Source organism: Tachyglossus aculeatus, chromosome 16 (genome assembly GCF_015852505.1).
Source record: "Tachyglossus aculeatus isolate mTacAcu1 chromosome 16, mTacAcu1.pri, whole genome shotgun sequence".
NCBI classification, from domain to species: Eukaryota; Metazoa; Chordata; class Mammalia; order Monotremata; family Tachyglossidae; genus Tachyglossus; species Tachyglossus aculeatus.
The window spans coordinates 9369158-9391152 of NC_052081.1; the positions used below are offsets into that span (position 1 = coordinate 9369158).

Here is a 21995-nt window from a genome sequence, read left to right on the forward strand (position 1 = left end):
CCAAAGAAGAGCGAGAAGGAAAATGGCATCAATCCGCATCCGCCCAGCAACAGACAAAAAAGCAAAGCTGTGTAATTTAATGGTTCGACGATTCCCCTGAATGCAGATCTGATGTGTCCCAATCCTCCCAGAAGCTGCTCTGGAACTTGTGATGCCAAAGCAAGGTGGCACCAGCAGTACGCTCAAAACCAGCTCTTCTAAACCCCAACCTTACGAGTTCGCTTGCCCGCCAAGTCAGGCAAAGTTGCAGCAGTGTGTCTAAGGCAAGAGCTCTGCTCTTGTCTGCTCTTGTCCCATGGCCCCCTTCTGTGGTAAGTTACCTTTTCTCTAAAAAACAGAGGATGAGTATTTGTTCTACCCATCCCCAAATCCAGGACAAGAGTGATAGTTTACCTCAGACATCTACAAAAGGCTCGGAAAACTCATTGTACATCTCCTTAAGTTTCATGTGCCTGTCAAAGAGTACTTAGTATAGTGCTTTGCACATTGTAAGCGCTCAATCACTACCTTTGATTGACAGAGCCACCAGGTTGCAGTGAAAGTGTTGGCAGAACCTCCAGTGCCTTGCATCGCCAGAAGGATGCTGAGAAACAGATTGCAGAGGAGCAGGAGGACCCAAGAGGCACTGGAGCGGGGCGCTTGGCATAGGAGGGTCACAGCCAAGGTCAATAATGCTGGAGGACCATTGGGAGGAGAGAGAGCTTAGTTTGCTTGGAGGAATCCCTTCAGCCAGTCTGGAAGATCCAAACGAAGTGAGGCTTTGCGGGGAGGGGCAGAATTGGAGTGGGTTACCAATTCCCAGTGGACACTGGGTAAATGCCCTAAATACCCTGAGAAGAAACGAGGCCTACTGGAAAGAGTACAGTACAGGGAGTCAGAAGAGCTGGGTTCTAATCCCACCTCTGCCAACTGTTTGCTGAATGACCTTGGGTAAGTCACTTAACTTTTCTCTGCCTCAGTTATCTGTAAAATGGGGATTTGATCCTCCTCCCTCAAATTTAGACTGTAAGCCCCATGTGTGACAGGGACTGTGTCCAACCTGATAAGCTCATATCTACCCCAGCACGTAGAACATTGCTTGACATAGAGTAAGTACATAATAAATACAATTAAAAAAAACCACTCAAGAAATCACCCGGCCCTCTGCTGTATATTGTCAGGATTGACAGTTCCACAGGGAGCTCTGTGTGAGTCTCCAGCCCAGGGTTGCCACCAGTGGTGCACAGCAAAAAGGATGGGCTTAAGAGAATTGGCTCTGCCTTTATACCTTTATCCCCCTTTATACCTTGGTCTCTCCCTGCCATCAGTAGCCCACAGGAGGAACCACGAAAGTGAGAAGCAGCAGCTGTTATGAGATGAGGCCCTCTCTCAGCTTCAAGGCTCTCCATCACCTCGCCCCCTCCTACCTCACTCCCCTTCTCTCCTTCTACGGCCCAGCCCGCACCCTCTGCTCCTCTGCCACTAACCTCCTCACTGTACCTCGTTCTCGCCTTTCCTGCCATTGACCCCGGGCCCACGTCATCCCCCTGGCCTGGAATGCCCTCCCTCCCCACATCCGCCAAGCTAGCTCTCTTCCTCCCTTCAAGGCCTACTGAGAGCTCACCTCCTCCAGGAGGCCTTCCCAGACTGAGCCCCCTCCTTCCTCTCCCCCTCCTCCCCCTCTCCATCCCCCCCACCTTACCTCCTTCCCTTCCCCACAGCACCTGTATAAATGTATATATTTGTACGTATTTATTACTCTATTTATTTTACTTGTACATATCTATTCTATTTTATTTTGTTAATATGTTTTGTTTTGTTCTCTGTCTCCCCCTTCTAGACTGTGAGCCTACTGTTGGGTAGGGACCGTCTCTATATGTTGCCAACTTGTACTTCCCAAGCGCTTAGTACAGTGCTCTGCACACACTAAGCACTCAATAAATACATTGATTGATTGATTGACCCCAGCTTCCCCACTTGCCTGCTGGGTGACCTTGGGCAAGCCACCTCACTTCTTTGTGCCTCAGCTTCCTCTCTGTAAAATGAGGATTCAATACTTATTCTCCCTCTCCCTTGGAACAGTGATCCCGTTGTGGGACAGGAACCGTGTCCAACCTGTCTGCATTATATTTACCCCAGTGCTGGGGCACCTAGAAAGTGCTTAACCAATACCCTAATCATTATTATTAGTTTATAGAGCCATATGGCTTGTTGAGGCTCAGCTGTTCTACTCCCACCTTGTTAATAGGGGTCATTTTAGTTGTCCTGCTGTTACCAAGCCTTGTTCACACCAGGATGCCATGTTACTGCCATCGATGGGTCACTCCAGTGCCAGGGCAGAGGGTTCACAATACAGCTAGGCCTGGGGACAGTATGTTCATTTTCAGGAATGGGTGAGTGGAAGAATTCCTAAGGACAAATGGCTGAGGAGAGAGAGGGCCTGGTCCATAGTGAGAGGACTCCCCTTCTCTCCACATTCTTCACTGTGGCACCTTGTTACGGGGCCAGACCCCTGAGAGCAGCCTGAATATTTGTTTCAACCTTGTTGTTTCCCCAAGCAGGAGCAGGGAAGGGTTCCTTTCAAATGGTCCACAGATAGTTTTGTTTCCTTCTTCCATCGTGTAACAATCAAGTAAAATAGCCCAGAATCCGATGAAGCAGTTTCCCTTGCAGTTCTCCACCTTTCCCATCAAGCACCAGGGCACCAGATGAGGAACGATGGGTGGCATCTCGGGAGGATAGCTGCTTTCATCAGCTGGCTTTGGGATCCAGCCAAACCATTTGGACTGCTAATGTGGGGCTTGTGCGGACACAAAAATGATTTAGCTCAGACGTTCCCCTGAGAAGGGTCTATTATGCATGTAGGGGACTTTGGGGAGGCGGGCCAGGAGGGCAGCAAAGCAGCTGGAGATTGGATACACTGGTGACTACATCTCCATCCCCAACAGGGATGAGTGAGAGGAGTTTGTGAGACAGAGGGTGCGGCTGTGCCCCTTTTCAGTCACGGAGAAGGGGCCAGTTCTAGCCCAGCTGCCATCCACTGATTCTGGTCCACTGGACGTCCTCCCTGCCCGCCTCCTGCCCAAGACTTCTCCAGCTCAGTTATTAATTCCCCTAGGGGGTGCCTATTCCTGGCCACCTCATGGTGCAGCTGCCCCTCCCCATCGGCTGACAGGGTATCCACTAGCTTCCTCCTGAGCGGGGATCAGCTGGCAAGTGAGGCTCCTCAAGCCCTGGGTTACCGATCTTCAACTGATGGTCAGACTCCTAGTAGGAGCCCCTCACCGCACTGTCCACACACTGCCCACTGCCCACGCACTATCGTGTGTGGGGGGGAGGCTATTTAAGATATGCTTTTTGAGCACCAAGCAATGGAACCATGTTCAAGGAAAAAAGGCTCATAGAATCTCATTGCAGGAGACTGGCTCATCTGGAAAGGCTCCTCAGTCTGGGTAGTTGAAGACTAAGAGGGGAGGTGGCTAAGATTCACGAAACCTTGAAGCAGGCGAGCAGGGCAAACCCAGAATTGACCTGGACCAAAATCCAAATCCAGAGTTACACGGTGATAGCTTTAAATCAGAGAGAACAAACCAAAGGAAACGTTTTTTGTTATGTTTTTTGTTTGCTTTTTTCCCCAGAGGGGATGGTATTGTGTAGAAAGAAACCAGCACTAGGCTCAAAAATGGTTTGGCTCTATTTGTGCCTGACGATTCTTAGGGTAGGTTATTAGGGGGAAGGTAACAAATACCACTGTCATCATTACTACTGTTATTAGGTTAGGGATGAAGCAGGCTTAAGAAGGGTTAATAATAATAACAATAATAATTGTGGTACTTGTTAAGTACTTATTATGTGCAAAGCACTGTTCTAAGTTCTGGGGTAGATACAATCTAATCAGGGTAGACACAGTCCCTGTCCCACAAGGGACTCACTGTCTTCATCCCCACTTTACAGTTGAGGTAACTGAGGCACAGAGAACTGAAGTGACTTGCCCAGGTCAGACAGCAGACAAGTGGTGGAGCTGGGATTAGAACCCAGATCTTTGGATTCCCAGGCCCGTGCTCTATCCACTAAGCCACACTGCTTAAATAAGTGCACAGCTGGCAAATCCAGGTTGGGCTATTAGAAGGAAAAGGTTAGAAACTCAAGGAAAGGGATCTTTAGCAAGGATCCTCCACACCACCCAATGTCACTGTTGGAGATGGAATATCAGACTGGACTGGCCACTGACTTGATCCAGGAATGGTTTTGTTCACAGTCCTGCACTCTTATATTCTCCTTGACCCAGGACTGGTAAACAAAAGGCTGACCATCCTGGAGGCTCCACCTTCTCCTATCCCACTGAGCCCTATCTTACACGAACTCCTCTCTACTATCCCAAGTTCCCTCTTTTCCTTTCCTGCCAGTTGTGTGGTTACTAGTTCTGATGAATTGTCCATTGGCATAGTCTGAGGGGGCTCCTGATGCAAATTAGGCAGCCCCATGCCAAGGGTGAGTCCTCTCTGCTCTGAAAGAGTGAAGAATTCCACTAGATTGTAAGCTCCTTGTGGGCAGGTTTCATGTCTACTTGCTCTATTATACTCTTTCCAAGTGCATAAAAAGTGCTCTCTACAGATTAGGTGCTCAATAAATACTACTGACTTGATTAATTGACTGATTCATTTAGTGTGGGAGATGGATGGGGAGACGATTTTTACAGGGACTAAGCTTGGATCCATATGCAGCATAGTTTTGGCTGGTCTAGCCTCCTATCTTGCTGTCTCTAGCCACCGAGCCATAATTAACACTTGTTATTAATGAGAATAATGCCATCATCACATCTTCCCTCTTAGAGCACCAAGGACTAGCACCCACATGATCGCATTGATTTTGTCAGCAACCCTGGTAGCTGCCTCTACTGGAAAGCCAATCACTACTTTGCTGCTGGTGTTACTTTTATTATTTCAACTGAGTGGTGTGCCTTTCCAGAGAAGTCATCGAGGTAAGACTGCTGGGTCCCCAGCTGGTGCAGTGAGTTTGGGGAGTCACTCACCCGTCAGGAAGTCTGGGTCCGGCATGGGCTCCGATATCTCCTCCTGGCACTGGTTCTCCAGGGGCACTGTGGCCACCACCAGGCCATCTGGTAGCTGCTGCTCCAGGCCCCGGGCGAAGTTGTTCTGCCTGGAAATGGGAGCAGATCCAAAGGGACTGAGCATTGTGCTCTCCTGCCCATTAGCTGCCCCCATTCTCTCGAGGGTGGGGTCTGGAGATGACAAAATGAGTACGCTCCAGCTGAAGAGGAAATGGGACCAGAGGCCTTTGGGGAACTTGACACTCAAAGGCCTGAGAGTCTCTCTTAGGAACTATAGACCTCCGCTGCTGGAACCAAGTTTAAGGCTAGAGGGTTACTAGAGAGGTCACCAAGGCCAACCCCCTATTTTCAAGCAGGAGGGCATCCAAATCATCCTGGCCAGATGACAGCCCTCTGTTGGGCTAAAAGGCCTTCCAGGAATGGAGACCACCCCCCTCCCGACAAGCCCAGCCCTTGAGGAAACCGTAGTCGAGCCCATCAGAGTCACCTGAATGTTCCTTTCAGCACCTGGCCGGGGGCCACCTCCCTAGAATGGTTGTTGTAGCCGAAGAAGATCTCGCCAAACAACGTCTGGTTCATAGGCAGCTCCCGACTCTCACCACAGTCCCCTCCCTCTGGGCAGGACTCTGCAATCAGCTGGCAAGAGCGCCCATCCACCCCAAGCTTGTAATCCTCGATGCACCTGGAGGGGTGTGAAATTCAGCCAGTGCCATTAAGACAGTTAGAAAGCCCAGGACTGGAGAGGAGACCTAGCTAGCTCATAGCTGAGAGCCGAGGCCCCGGTTTTCTCTTCCACACCCAGCGGCCTAACAATCCATCCAATTTCTTCACATGGACGAGTAAACCAACCCACCCACCCGCTCCTTGTGCAGATGCTCCATGACTTTCTGGAGATGCCACCTCCTCAAATCCAGGTGCCCCTGCCCAAGTTGTGTCAGTGTGGGAATCACTAGGAGAAGAAGTATGAGTAATTTTTGCAGCCTTTGGCAGTAGCAAGCCTATATACGTATTTCTTTAGCTCTTACTATGTGCAGAGCACCATATTAAGTGCTTGAGAGGGTCCAATCCGACAGAATTAGTGAACATGTTCTCTGCCCATAATGAGTTTACAGCCTAGAGGGGTGCAGCAGAGCATCCTGGCAAGGGCTTTCAATATTCTGGGGACTGGAGCATTGTCAAAACAGAACATAATCATTTTATTATTATGATGATGATTATTACTATGAATGATTAGGAACCCTACTAGAAAAGAGAGAGGAATCATGGGATAGTGGGTAGAGCACAGGCCTGGGGGCCAGAAGGTCGTGGGTTCTAATCCTGGCTCCACCACTTGCCTGCTGTGTGACCTTGGACAAGTCACTTCACTTCTCGATGCCTCAGTTATCTCATCTGTAAAATGGGGATTGAGACTGAGCCCCACATGGGACAGGGACTGTGTCCAACCCGATTTGCATGTAACCCCCCCCAGCCCTTAGTACAGTGCCTGGCACATAGAAAGTGCTTAACAAATACCATTATCATTACTAGAAACAGTGAAAGCTTAGAGGACACACCAGAGGTCCACTCAGCCGTGCCCAGTGAATGCCCACCTGGATCCAGCCTCCAGGCCCCAGCTTTCCCCGGGGGAAACTCACCCACAGAACATCAGGATATTGTACAATGTGGGATCTTCGGGGAAGGGTGCCATTTGCTGAAGACAGAGCTGCTCGCAGCCTCCGTTGAACCCATCGGAGCAGTCCACGCCCACGTGGCGGTCGTAGCAGCCGGTGCCATCCTTCATGGGGCTGAGTCCCGACGGGCACTGGCACAATCAGAAAGCATCCACACAAACCGCCATGAATGGGAGTCCGGATCCAGGAGCCGGGCTTCACCACTGCCATAATGTTCCCTGCTATGTGGGCTATCTGCCCTTCAAATGAACCGGGCATTTAAAAGCCAGGAAGTGGCCTCCTGGAAAGCCCTAAATTGATTTTCTCCCTCTCCCTCTCTTCCTTCCTTTCTCTTTCCCTTGGCCCTTCACAACAAACGGGTAGAGGGCACTAGAGGTAGAGATAGGTCCAAGGCAGGGTTCTAGCCCTTTGGGAAATTCTTGGTAAGCCTGTAGGCATCAACTGACATCAGCTCCAGCTGCAAGGTGGGCATGGGAATGCTTGCTCTCTTCCAGGATCAGAGGCATATGGGAATCCTCAAAAGCTGAGCTGTCATCTGAGCATCATCAGAACATAAAAAAAAATGGAAGGGAGCTCAGAGATCATGTTCGAGACCAGGCCCCCGGCTCCCAGGGGGATGCCCACCAAGCACCTGCCAGGACTGGGACAGTTAGAGCTTATTTCCCAGGAGCAAGCAGGTGTTTTCCCGGCAATGCTCTGGGAACCCTCGCTCAGTTTACCAACCATGGCCCCCGTTGAATAGCATTTCTAGGGTGCCATGTTCCACTACTGCTAATGCCCAATTTAGAGTTCAGTAAATAATTAGTGAAAAGCCTACTTTTCCCTCCCCCCGATACACAACCCCTTCCCCCACCACCCCAGCTAACCATCCGCGCTGTCTGTTCTTTCCCTTTCCCCTTAAACTCCCTAAGCTGCAGCCTCTGGTCACCCCGGGAGGGCACCACTTAAAACATGCCTCTCCTCTCTCCCATTGCCCTGATCTGAGAGCGCATGACTGGAGACCCTGCTGCTTGCTGACAGCAATTCTGCAGCTTCCCAAACTAATGGCCCTCAGCCCCCACGGCCCTCCTGGGCTCCCAGCCTGGTCCCTCCTCACCTTCCCTCCCTTTCCCTTCTCACTGTGCCAGCTGGAGAGCTGGAGGTGGGCAGGGCTGCAGGAGCTTCCAGGGAACCACCCCTCATGGGGTCCACTCAGATGTTCCATATGATGGTAAACAAGCAAATGAGGCAGCTGGGAATTTCACCCCATGCTCTGTCGGCCTCCCCAACCCCCACTTCCTTAGCCACCCAGCTGTTACCCCAGATGTAGTCTGCGGAGGAAATGGCTTTCACCACTATGAAGCTGCCAGAGGGTATGAAGCCATGCAGGGATTCAGTGAGAAAAAAAACGAGGACTGGACATATAGCTTCTCTGTCTCGGCTGAACCAACTCTACAGAACGAAAGCTGCCATCTGCCCTGGACATGTACCCCAAGACAGTTCATGGGGAAAAGACACTTCCTGTCTCCCCAAAACGGTGGTGGCACCTGTTACTCGGCTCCATATCCGGCCAGAACTCCAGACTTCCCCAACAGATGGGTCCTGGCTATTTCTCCAAAGGTCCCACAGCAGAGCCTGTAGATTCTGGGCCAGACCCTCACCAGGTGGAGCCCCATTACACTTAGTTTTCAACACACTGGCTTAGTGAGCGGGAAGCTGACCAATGTCCCCTGACCCTCACAGAAGACCTGAAGCCCTAAAGTCTGCCCACTCACCAACATCCAAGCTCTGACTAGGACTCACAAGACCCCAGAACCCAGGCTGCCCCAATGACAGGGATGTTTCTTGTCTTGGAAGGGAGCCTTCCCACATTTCATTCCCCACCCCCAACCCCACAGCACTTATGTATATCTTATAAACTACTCATTTATCTATATTAATATCTGTCTCCCCCTCTAGACTGTAGACTTGTTATGGGCAGGGAACGTATTTGCTAATTCTGTTGTATTGTACTCTCTCAAGAGCTTAGTACAGTGCTCTGCACATAGTAATCACTCAATAAATGCCACTGATTGATTTCATCTAACCAGTCCGATTTGTGGTGCTACTCCCTTAAGGTTCACCCCCAACATAAACTCCCTCACCAAGAGGAAGCTGCATTTCCTGTACAAAGCCACCAGTAACCTCCCCTGCTTCTACCCATAACTCCCTGCAGTCAGAACAGAAGAGTCACCTGCCCTGGAAGAGGCCAACTGGCTCCTCACTCGTGAAAACCTCAATATGCTCTCCCTTCTCTGAGGCTCTGCTATCCCCTTCCATTTCCCAGAAGTTGTCCGAAATTCAGGGGCCGCTGCCTACTAGAGAATGGAGCTCACCTCCTCCAGGAGGCCTTCCCAGACTGAGCCCCTTCCTTCCTCTCCCCCTCTTCCCCTCCCCATCCCCACCACCTTGTCTCCTTCACCTCTCCACAGCACCTGTATGTATGTTGGTACGTATTTATTACTCTATTTATTTTACTTGTACATATTTATTCTATTTATTTTATTTTGTTAATATGTTTTGTTTTGTTGTCTGTCTCCCCCTTCTAGACTGTGAGCCTGCTGTTGGGTAGGGACCGTCTCTATGTGTTGCCAACTTGTACTTCCCAAGCGCTTAGTACAGTGAGCCCGCTGTTGGGTAGGGACCGTCTCTATATGTTGCCAACTTGTACTTCCCAAGCGCTTAGTACAGTGCTCTGCACAGAGTAATCGCTCAATAAATACGATTGAATGAATGAATGAATACGATTGAATGAATGAATGGCACTCCCTCAACTGGTAGCCATACACGCCTACACAAACTCCTCCACAGAGCATATTAAGGAAAACAGCTGTCCTTTGTTTCCAAAGATGCATGACTGATGGAGAAACCTTATCCACAAGTGTGGGTCCGACCAAAGAGACCACTGCTTTGTGGTTTGGTAAAGGCAATTCCTAGCAGTACTGATTCATGCACAGTTGGGAAAGCCCATGTCTGTTTCCTGGGCAAACAACCCAAAACGCCCTCCTCCTCCTGCTGCTCTCTGGGCTGTTCTATTTGCTGTGGTGGGCCCCCAGTTCATTGAATTACTTGAGACTGTGCTCCTCTTCCTTTAAAATCTCTGCTAGGTCCCTTTCTGGTAGCATATGCCCCCTGTGAGTTCACCAGGCAGTAGATGCTTGGGTTCCCTATGGTTATCCATTCTCCTCATGGGACCCTTCCAGGCAAGCTGGTGAGCCAAATGCATTTCAGGACCTCATTCTAGGTAATCTTGTCCAGTCATGTGGTCAATCTGGGTTGTAGATGCTCTAGAGGCTGATGTGTCTTTTCTTGAAAGTCCAGGTCTCACAGCTATAGCAAGGGATGCAAACCCCTACAGCTTTACAGACCTTCAATTTGGCATGAAGTCTGATGGCCAACTGCCCATCAATCTCCCAAAAGCCATGTTGGCCTTTTTGATTCACAATAATGACTGTATTTGCTTAGCACTCACTAAGTGCCAAGTACTGTACAAGCAGCTTCTACTCCTTTAGTGCTTCATGCATTGCTGGATGGTGCACTGCCTAGATAGCCAAATTCAGTGACTTCATCAAATTCTACACTACCGATGAAACCCTTCAGTTGTGCAAAGGGCTTCCTGGGTGGGAGTTAAGATGGTATAGACTGCTATGCTTTTTCCAGTTCACTGACAGTCCACAGTCCTGTCTCAGGACCCTGGGAAGTGATTCTTAACTCCTTGAATGACTTCTTGTGTGTGTACTTCAACAGCTTAGCCAATAAGCAGAGAGTAGACCCTGTAAGACTGCCCTGGAGAGTCACGATGATGTTAGAGCCTGTTAAATTGGAAGAGTCTCCCACTGGGCCAGAAGCACATTCTGACTCCAGCTACCTGGTCCCCCAAAGACCTTTCAAGCGTTGAGGCAGAGAATGCAACAACTCAACACTGCACCACAAATAGCTAGTAGCTCTTCTCCTGATCCAGGCTCTTAGAAGTATAAGGAATGAACTCTCGGAAAGAAAGTCCCTCCTTTCTCTCAGACTCAAGCAAGAGGCAAAGAAAACACGCTGCCTCGCTCCTCTCTCTCCCTGCACCATTAGGCTCACCTGAAAAATGAGCAACTTGTTTCACTGGGCTTGAAAACACACAAGGTTAATTATCTTTTATGGGCTGCTCATGGCCTCTTGACTTCTATTCCCTTCCAACGTATATTTGGGTTAATGAGATTAAACTGCTTCTACTTCCAGACGCCATTCCCCTTTTTCATTCTCTCTCTCTCTCTCCTCTCCCTCCCTCTCTCTCCCCCCCCACCTTCTCCAGGTTTTGGGTTTTTCTGGCTAATTACCTAGGACATTAGCTAGGTGACTGTGCTGGGTTTCACTTGCATCCCTCTCAGGCTCCTCTGCCCATAGCCCCAGTGGCACAGTGAGGGCTGTGGGGACAGTCAGCAGTTCTGGGGAAGCAAGCCCCAACAGGACCCCTAGTCAGGACCCCTAGCAACAGGAGGCACAGTTCTGGGTGGCCTGGAAGCCACAAGAACCAATCCACAGGGAAGCACCCAGGGGACTCCCGACAAAGGCATTCCCTCATCACCCTGGCCCTAAATTCCCTTTTCATGGAAAACAACAGGAGGGTCCTGTCAGGTCCACTGACCCTGGAGGGATTTCTCTGAGGGCTGAGGAAAGCCCGAATTGCAACTCAGCCAACTCAACCTCTTGGAAACCTCAGTGAAAATCCACTCTCATCTATCCTGTGTGTCCTAACCTGGACAGGAGAGGGTACCTAGCTGCTGTATTCTCACCCGCTCCAAAAGGAGCTGCATTTTGGAGGACAGGTGGGATAATAGGTGTGAAGTGAGTGAGAAGGGAGGACCCACTTGGAAATCAAAGGCACAACGTCTAAGGAAGAGTCCCTTCCCAATGGCTCTTTGACCTTGACCATTTCACTCTGGTCAGCCCATCTAAGTTTTTAGCACAGATGGGCTTCCAGCTGTGTTGGAGGGCTTTGCTTTTGAGCAGGACAATCTGGCTTTGCACAGGTCTTTTTCTCTCACAGGGGGAATCTATAACTGAACAGGGCAATTAACCAGGTAACAATTAACCCTGTTCTATTTATTTTATTAATGATGTGTATACAGCTATAATTCTATTTATTCTGCTGGCATTGAGAACCTATCTACTTGTTTTGTTTTGTTTTTTGTCTGTCTCCCCCTTCAAGACTGTGAGCCCATTGTTGGGTAGGGACCGTCTCTATATGTTGTCAATTTGTACTTCCCAACTGCTTAGTACAGTGCTCTGCACACAGTAAGTGCTCAATATATACAATTGAATGAATGAATGAATCTGTTTACAAAGAAGAATGGCTGCTGAGGTCCTGGAGTAGCTGGACCAGTCTGCTTGGAGAGGAGCTGGGGAACTTGACCACTCAAGGTTTTCAGTGCTCCTCTATCTCTTTTTTCTGGGGTCTGGAGAATCGCCAACTTGAGGACCTTGGCAACAGAGACAAGTCAGCCTTCCCCGTCGGATTGCCATGGTGATGGACTCCCCCTCTCCCTGCCATATGCTGAAGTTCCGGTGTCAATGCAGCCAGGTCAAGATCACTGAATCAATCACCAGCCCAGATGGCAAATTGAGAGTTGGTCTAGTTGATCAATGAACTAATCGATTGTATTTAATGAGTGCTTACTGTGTGCAAACCACTGTACTAAGCATTTGGGGGGGTACAAAACAACGGAATTGGAAGACAAGCAGTCTATCCCTCTGGCTCCAGACAAGATTGCCCTTCAAGCCCAGGCACCTCTTGGCCCTAGCTCGGTTTTGCGGATGTCACTGGGGCTGAGCCTCATGAATTCTCAACTGATTCTATCTTTGCCTCCCATCAGTGGTATTCTCTTTACATACCTCAGTTTCCTTAGCTAGCAGATAAGACTAACCAGGACAGCCCGGCCTATAAATGCCACACAAACCATTAACTGTAACGTGCTACATGAATACTGAGTGCCAAAATTATAAGAAGCCCTTCTGCTGGGGCACACAATCTATTAAGGCAGCCAGCCACCATACTGCAAATGCATATTCATCTGAGGGATTCCCGCTAGCCTCTCTCACAGATGTGGCATAAAAAGAGCAAAATCTTTACAGCTTGGCTCCAAGCTGGTAAAAATGAGTGAGCAAGACTGACCCTGGCTATCAGGGAAAGACAGTGAGACAGAGATAGTCATACAGAGAAAGACTCGTGGAGAGAGACAGAAACAGATGCATGGAGAGGGACAGGGACCCAAATACCTGAGAAATGAGAGAGAGAAAATGAGAGAAAGCTAAGGAGAGTTTTTTTTTTTTTTAAAAAAGAAAGGTTGGGAGCCAGGGGGATTTGGGATGAGAAGGAGCCAAGGAACCATAACTGGGAATGAAAGGCTGAAATTAATATGAAGAAAATGAAGGCTGGGGAGTAAAAGAGGGAAAGAGTTCCAGCTGTGACTTCTATTAGACTGGCATTTTCTCTGAGGGACCCTGGTTGGGAAGCTCATTGCCGGAGACATCTAAAACAAGACTGGACAAAGCCAGGGAAAAAAGATGTAGGGAACAAACCGTCCACCAAACCAGCAGGTGAGGCGACCTAAATAGCCTTTTTCATCGACAGTTTCACAACGAGGCTCTCTCCTCTGTCCTCCTTTCCCTCTCCTTGGATATCTGATAGGCTCTTTTCCACTCCCTCTCTTCCCCTCCACCTTCACTCCCCTTCCTTGTCCTTTCCAGTACCATCTCCATTGCTGTCTCTGTCTCCCCAGCCAGGTGGTGAACCTGCCCAGACTCGGACCCAGCCTCCTCAGTAGAGGTTATGGAGCCCTTGGGGAGGGGATGCCCACTGCCAGACCCTATTAAGGCATTAAGCTGTGGCAGAGAGCTGTCCCCTCCACAGAGCAGGTGTGTAGATGACAGGTGAAGGATGATTTGGGTGAGCAGCTTCACAGCTCTGTAGAGCAGGGGCGCTTGCTCAGTGGGAAGGAAGAGACACCAGAATTTCCATCCCAGGGCAGACCATCATCCTCGAGGTTGGTGGAAGGGCCTCTCTCTTCTGCAGTAGTCATGTTTTGCACCCCTATTCCCGGTGTGCAAGAAAACAACAGCTGCTCTTCAAGAAGAGGCAGGCCTGAAAACGACTGACCAGATCTCACTGATTTGTGGGGCAGGCGCCGATGTGGGACAATCAACATTTTCTTTCTCGTTCACTCCAGGAAAAGCCTGGGGACTCTAAGGAACTCCATGGCCCCAACAGCCCATGACGCTTATCGTGGCAACTCTGAGTCCTTGGGGTGACGGGAAGCATCACCAGCAAAGATCCAGCGTGGCTCTCAAGGAAGACGATGGTGGCCACTTTTGGGGAAAGACTGGGTGGATGGACATCTACCAGGGATCGGAGGGGTGGGTGATGGACATGGTCCCTCAGCTCCTCTGAGCTCTCCCAGCCAGCTCACCATCCCAGCAATGACAATGGGTGGAATTGGGGTGGAATTGAGAGAGAGACTGATCACTTTACCTGCTCACACATTCCCCTAAATAATGGCCACATTCTCCTCACCATGCTGGGCACGTGCCTAAAGAACACCGACAACAGCCCGAACAAGACCAACAGAGTTCAAATCAGGAAGGACGTACCACACAACCGGTGGAGTCCAACTTGCGGTCTGAGATGCAGCGGAAGTTCTTACTGCAGCCACCGTTGTCCTTGGTGCAGTCGCGGACAGGTCCGAAGGAATCCAGGAGAACCTCCAGGCTGTCGAAGGAGGAGGAAGTCATCAGCTCCTCTCTGTGGAGAGAGGCAGAGGGTATGAGGAGGAGAAAGATTTGCAGAGGCCCAGGCCACAGAAAGAGGCAACCAAGGACAGAATTGGTGTCAATCCTAAGCCAATAGGAATTCTGAGTGGCCTGGATCCTATTTGGTTGGCTAATTAAGCCCTCGGAATAATCATGTCATCTCCCTCCCCTCTGGGGTCTTTATACCGACAGCAAATCTTGGAACAAATTTAAAGAAGCAGGGGTGCTGGGCGGCACCCAGCATCCCATCTCCTTGTGGCAGGGATTAGGCCTACCGACTTGAATAATAACAATAAGCACTTACTATGTGCCAGGCACTGTACTAAGTGCTGGCGTGGATACAAGCAAATCACAATGGACCCAGTCCCTGTCCCACATCGGGCTCAAAGTCTCAATCCCCATTTTACAGATGAGGTAACTGAGGCACAAAGTTAAGTGACTTGCCCAAGGTCAAATAGCAGACAAGTGGTGGAGGCAGGATTAGAACCCGTGACCTTTTGAATCCCAGGCCCGGGCTCTATCCACTATGCCATGCTGCTTCTTTATTGTATTGTACCCTGCCAAGTGCTCCATATGGTGATCTTCACCCTGTCTTAGGGGAAAGAGATTTCTCGACCCATGGGCCCTCCCTCTGCAGTTCCCACAGACCATCCCCCTGGCCTGCTCCCTGCAGTGAAGGGTGCATTGGCTCAACCTGGGTCAGCCCTGCACTCACAGCACGCACTCACCGGACCTCCACCGCATCCTCCATCACCGTCATGTCCGTCTTGCACTTGGCAGAGGGGTTGATGGCCAGCTCAGCAGGTGGGATGACGAAGCTCTTGCTCAGGGGCAGCCACATGCCTTCTCCCAGGGTGTAAGTGAACCTGCAAAGGATGCCCAGAAGCCTGACTGGTAGAACTGAGTCTTGGCCTCCATCAGCCCCCATTCCGCTTTCCGTATTAGCCAAGCATCTTCCTCTCCACTGCTCCCAGATCTTTGGTGACCCCTTTGGCACTGCACTGCGGGACCAAGGACCAGAGAGACAGAGCTACCTACCCTTGGTTGTGTAGCGCTACTGACAGTCTACCTCTAGACTGAAAGCTCATCCTCGAGACTGTAAGCTCATTGTGGACAGGGAATGTATCTGATATACTGCTTTACTGTACTCTCCCAAACACTTAATAATAATAATAATAATGGCATTTGTTAAGCACTTACTATGTGCCAGGCACTGTACCAGACATGCCACGCACTGGCATGGATACAAACAAGTTGGATTGGACAGAGTCCCTGTCCCAGGTGAAGCTCACAGTCTCAATCCCCATTTTACGAAAGGGGATAAAGAAGGTGCAGAGAAGTGCAGTGACTGGCCCAAGGTCACACAGCAGACAAGTGGCAGAGCCGGGATTAGTGCTCTGCACACAGTAAGCACTCAGTAAATACAACTGACTGAGTCCCTGCCCCCAACTCCTCCCAACTTAGGAATCGTTATTGCTAGCCAGAAGAAGCCATCCTCTACTTGCCTTCCACCCCAAAACAGGCTCTGTCACTTTCTTTGCTGGAGAGTGCAATGGAGCCAGGCCTGCACAATCGGGCTGGGATCTGGAGAAGGCCACACCACCTTTACCACCCAACCCAGCTCCTTCTGACCTGGCCATATGGACCAGGGCGCTGGGGCAGGATGGGAGGGGGCAGCCCAAAGCAGGCAGGCTCTCATTTGCAAGCTGGGAGAGGGGCAGGATGTGAGACCTGCCGAGTTTAGTGCTCCTCCCACCCTCACTAGCCACTACCCGGAGGCCAATGGAAGAGGAGTTTTTCTTCCCACTGGGAGAGAGAAAAGGAAATACTAAAATAAAAAAAAATATATATCAGCATTTCAGTGCAGGGCTTTAGGAAACAGCGAGAGATTATTTGTTTACTTATTCATTCATTCCACTTCAAAGGAGCTCAGACACTCCAGGCCCACCTCTGGAAAAGGAGTTTGCAGGAGAAAAACCAGCATGGGAGGGAGAGAGTGGGGCTGCCTGGGCAACCAACAGCTCCTTTGGGCTCCATCCGCAGGGAGGGGCACAGGTGGCCTACTAAACCCCCCGCAGCTCAGCCAAGCCACAGGGGGGGATTTCCAGATTCTGGTCCATGTACCCTTGGCCTCCTCCCATCCTCCATCCTATCAGGTGACTGTAGGGCCTGGGCTCCTTCCCCAGAAATCCCTATCTATAACACTTATCTGCCAGGCCCGAGACTCTCAGGTCGAACATGCAGCTGCCCTGAAACAGAGGAGAGAGCCCCAGTGTCCCACTAGCAGTGTGAGAAGCCCAGCGTGCCCAGCTTCAGTAGCAGGGGAGGGGCCCAGGAAACAGTGTCCCCTTCCTAGAGCCTTGACTAGAACCTTGGAGAAAATACCCAACCCGGAGGTCCCTGCTGTGTGGCCCTTCATCTGCTGTCTGACAAAGAGATGGGGTCACATCCTGCTTTGAAGGTGCCCCCTTTTACTAATGGTTCCCCTCAGAAGGCACCCCCCCGCCCATGGCCCTGCCCACACCACAAAAGCTCTAACCTCCTCCCCTTGTTTCCTCCTTTCAGAAATTGGCCCTTTTCAGGGGTTGTGCGCACAGGTGCACGTGTGCAAAGATGCAGGTGTACTGGTGGGGGCAGGTCATGGGGATGGAGAACCAAATCAACGCTTTCAGAGAACTTTACTGGTGAACAAACCTTGATGCTCAGGGAGGGCACAGTCCTATAAGCAAACAGATCATCCTTCCTCTCCCTTCAGAGAACATTGGTTTCTCTAAGGCACCAGGACTGTGGGACTCTCCTGCTGCTGCTACAAAGCAGCCCCATCTCCATGTGAGCCACTGGCTAGAACCACAACTCTAGCAGCAAATTCCCTGGTCTGGGGGTCAGAGGACCCCCGGACTCTGGTCCACAAGCATTTCCCATCATCTTGTGGGAGCTTGGAGCAAAAGTCCCAAGGCCTGGGGAGGAAGGGAGGGGGGACTTGGCTCCCCCTAAACAGAACGCTTACCTGAATATCTTATCTGAAGGCTGTTCCCCCAAGACCAAGTCAAATCCGCGCTGAAATATTGTGTAAGGCCAGGGTCTGGAAAGAGGAAATGAAACCCGCATTTATGGTCACAAGGACACTGAGTCCACAAGTACACAAACACAGATGGAAGATCCTTAAGGACAACAACATCTCCTCTTTGGAGGGGCGTCCCCTTTTTCAACATTCTTCATTTTCTTCTCAATTCCCCACTTCTTTCCTCTCTTGGAAGCCACCTGGGGGGATCCCTCCAAAATACCTCAACCAGAAGAAAAATCATAATGTATTTACCAATCCCCTCTGTATTTCTTTGGCTTGAGGAGAGCTGACTTTTTCCTTCATGCTTATGTACTTTTTCATTCAGACGGTCCGTCCACTGAGCAGGCCAGGCACATTCTGGATACCCTCTGTAAATCACCACGTCCATCCGGCCCTCCCCAAATGCAGAACTACTGAAAAGTGACCATGTGGTGCCTTAGGCACATTCTAAGTCTTGAGAGGAGCTTCCTTTTTCTTTCATGCTTGTGCACTTTGTCATTTGAGCGGTCGGCCTGCCAAACAGACCAAATGCGTTCTGGGGACTCTCTATAAAAGACCACATCCACCAAACAGACTAGATGCATTCACCATATTCTTCCAGTCCTCCCCAAATGCAGAAATAAAGGAGAGGAAAGCACTGTGTCTAACCTAATGGCTTGACACCTTGAAGACCCTAGAAAAGGCCAGCACAGAATTATAGCTCACAAAATCCCATCCCACCAGGCAAGGAGGCACCCATCAAAGCAGGAAAATGAGAGTTAAAACAAAGAGAAGGCAACTATTCTAGACTCAGCAGGCCATAAATACCTGGAACTTGTGACCAAAGGAAGTTGCAGAAGCAAACGATGAGTGTGTTCAATTAATCAACCAATCAATGGTATTTATTGAGTATTTACTGTGTGCACAGCATGGAGCTAAGCGCTTGGGAGAGTACAATATAACAGTTGGTAGAGATGTTCCCTGCCCATAATGAGTTTACAATCTAGTAGGGAGGGATAAAGGAGGATTTGAAGGAGTTGGGATTAAGAAGTTGAAAGAAGGGATACTAGAGGGAAAGGTAGTGTCAGCAGATTAAACATCCCAAACCACTAAGATGAGTGTGTCTGGGACAGCAAACAGCACATTGAACTTTCAAGAATCCGGTTGCCACCTTTTGAGACAAATTACCCCGGCTAAGCAGACCATTTCCCTGGCCCAGAACTGGAAGTTGTTCTTTTTATCATCATCATCATAATTATTATTATTATTACATTTGTTAAGGATTTACTATGTGTCAAGCACTCTTCTAAGCGCTGGGGTAGAAACAAGTTAATCAGGTCAGACACGTTCCTTGTTCCTGTCTTATGTTCTCATTCTGTTTAGAGGGCACCTCTATAAAGAAAAGCTGCATTATTACACAGCTTTATCTTGTGCTTTTATCTTCCTAAGAACTTTCAAAGTACTTTTCCCACTTTTGTCCTCCCAATAGTCCTGTGAAGTAAGGAAAGGCAGGTTTTATTATCTTCTTTTTACAGAGGACACAGAGGTAAAGTGACTGGCCCAGGGTTATTCAGGAGGTCAGAGGAAGCACCAGGATCAGAACCCAGGCTCGGGCCGCTTGATTTCTAGACTATGCCAAGCTATAACACGCCACTTGCCTCTTAGAAGTTTGGATGATTCCTCCCAGTCTTTTGGGGATTTTGACACCATTTGTATCTGGGTGCATTAAACTTGCAAAACTAAGGCACGGATAGATGGCAAAGACAAAACTTAATTCCTAACACAGTAATAGTGGCAATACTACTTCTAGCAGAAATCATAGTAGTAGCATCTACTGAGCACTATACTAGCAGCACATGGTTTTTAATGGTATTTGTTAAGTGCTAACTATGTGCCAGGCACTGTACTAAGTGCTGGGGTAGATACAGGATAATAAGGCTGGACACAGTCCATGTCACACTTGGGGCTCACAGACTTAACCCCCATTTTAAAGATGATGCAACTGAGGCACAGAGAAGTTAAGTGACTTACTCAAAGCTCACAAATCAGATAATCAATCAATCAATGGGATTCACTGAGCATTTACAAAGTGGAGAGCACTGCATTAAGCCCTTGGGAGAGTACAATACAACAGAATTAGCAGACACACTCCCTGCCCATAATGTGTTTACAGCCTAGAGGGGGAGACAAACATTAATATGAAAAAGTAATTTACAAAATATAATTTAAAGATATGTACATAAGTGTGGTGAAGTTCAGGGTAGGGTGAATATTTAATGTCCAAAGGTTACCATGTGCAGACACAATGCAGAAGCCAGGTGGCCTAGATAGAGCATGGGCTTGGGAGTTGGAAGGACCTGGGTTCTAATCTTGGCTCTGCCACTTGTCTGCTTTGAGACCTTGTGCAAGTCAGATCACTTTTCTGTGCCGCAGTTTCTTCATCTCTAAAATGGTGATTACAACTGTGAGCCCTAACGGTATCCAACCTGATTAGCTTGTATCTACCACAGAGACCTAGAGCTTAGAACAGTGCCTGGCACACAGTAGACACTTAAATACCATAAAAAAAGGAAGAAGATTTGAAGGTGGAGTTGGCTTTGGTCTTGCTGATGTGGGGAAGGAGAGAAGGAGTTCCAGATGGGGGGAAAGTTTGAGCGAGGAGATGGAGGCGGGGGGAAGAGTGGAGAGCGAAGGGCAGCAAGATTGGCTTCAGGAAGCATTCTCCCATCAAGAACAATGGGCAAGACTCAGATCAGAAACATGGGGACTGAGGACTAGTGTGAAGGAATTGATTAATGTACTGATAATTATCATCATAATACTAGTTGTGGTATTTGTTAAATGCTTACCATGTGCCAAGCACAGTACTAAGCACTGGGATAGATACAGGATACTCAGGTCAAATATAGTTCCTGTCCCACATGGTGCTCACAGGCTAAGGGGGAGGAAGAAGGGGCACTGAATGCCCATTTTACAGATAATGGAACTGAGGCACAAAGGAATTGCATGACTTGCCCAAGGTCACACAGCAAGCAAGTGGTGGAGCCAGGAGTCCTATGCTTTAATGAGTAGGTCATGCTGTTCCAGAATAAAAAGAAACTATTTGTTTCCTTGCCAACACTGCCTTCCTTGTTATTTTATTACCTGGGGCTTGGTTCCAGCCTCCTGCTGGATCATTGTAGAGTTCAGAGGAGAAATTACACATGTAATAATGATAATAATGGAATTAAGCGTTTATTGTGTTCTAAGCACTGCATTAGATGCTGGAGTAGGTACAATGCAATCAGTTGAGACACTGTCCCTGCCCAATATGGGGTTCACAGTCAAAGGGTAAGGGTTGGGAACCAGGCATTTAATCCCCATTTTACAGATGAGAAAACAGACGCAGAGAAGTTAACTTGCCCAAGGCCAAACAGCAGGCAAATGGCAGGGGTAGAATTAGAACCCCAGTCCCCTGATGCCCAGGCCCATGCTCTTTAAACTAGGGCGTGGTGTGAACGAAAATGTCCAGACAAGAAGGGAAACTGGAATCAGTAGTTAGTGGGTGGGCAGGGCAGTAGGGCTTGGGATCTGGGTCCTCTCCTGAGGCAGGGTGGTTGGAGATGCTGGCTTCCAGGACACAAGAGTGCAGCATATGAACTGTTCAGTCAGGCACTGGGGAAGAACCGGGAGAGGGGCAGATGGAAGTGCGGGAGCCAAAAGCAAGGTAGGGACCTTTTAGTAATTATGCTGTTTGTCTTTTAATGGACTCTACCTTTCACTGTCTATGTCTTGAGGTTTCTTTCCAACACTGGGAGCATTTTAGAAATGGAAATAATATATTAATAATTAAACTAAGCCACATCCATTTAAGCTTCCCCCTGGAAAGGGTTAGACTGAGCCAACCCTAGCAGGTGGGAGGAAGTGGTTTCTCCAAAGATGCTGGCAATCCTCAAACTCACCACAAGATCCAGAGATAATCTGAGAGCTTTATGATTGGGAGTTTCTAATCTGGTGCTGGAACAGGCAATTGTTGTGGTCTAATGCTGCCAAAAAGGAAAGGGCACCAGACTTGGGACTCAGAGGACCTGGCTTCTGATACCAGCTTTGCCCTTTGCATGCTGTTGACCATGGGTAAGTCACTTAACTTCTCTGAGCCTCTGTTTCCTCATCTCTAAAATGGAGGTGAAATACCATGCTCTGTCACTTATCTGATGTGTGACCTTGGACAAGAACTTCTCTGTGCTTCAGTTACCTCATATGTAAAACGGGGATTAAGACTGTGAGCCCCATGTGGGACATGGACTCTGTCCAACCTGATTAGCTTGTACCTAGCCCACTGCTTAGCCTGGCACATAGTAAGGGCTTAACAAATACCATTAAAATAAGCAAATGCTATTGACTTACTGATAATAACAACAGTACTTGTTTAGTTCTTAATATG

The 21995-nt window shown here is 49.1% G+C and overlaps 1 protein-coding gene across 1 annotated transcript in view; it reads right to left on the reverse strand.

Moving 5' to 3' along the window:
* ASTN1 (astrotactin 1) overlaps positions 1-21995 on the reverse strand; it is a 164241-nt gene that overhangs the window by 30396 nt on the left and 111850 nt on the right. Inside the window, exons 9-14 of the mRNA XM_038757926.1 lie at positions 17537-17611; positions 15258-15395; positions 14371-14521; positions 6685-6851; positions 5538-5732; positions 5012-5139 (exon numbers count right to left, since the gene is read on the reverse strand). Coding sequence (XP_038613854.1) covers positions 5012-5139; positions 5538-5732; positions 6685-6851; positions 14371-14521; positions 15258-15395; positions 17537-17611 — 854 coding nt within the window. The remainder of the gene's footprint in view (positions 1-5011; positions 5140-5537; positions 5733-6684; positions 6852-14370; positions 14522-15257; positions 15396-17536; positions 17612-21995) is intronic.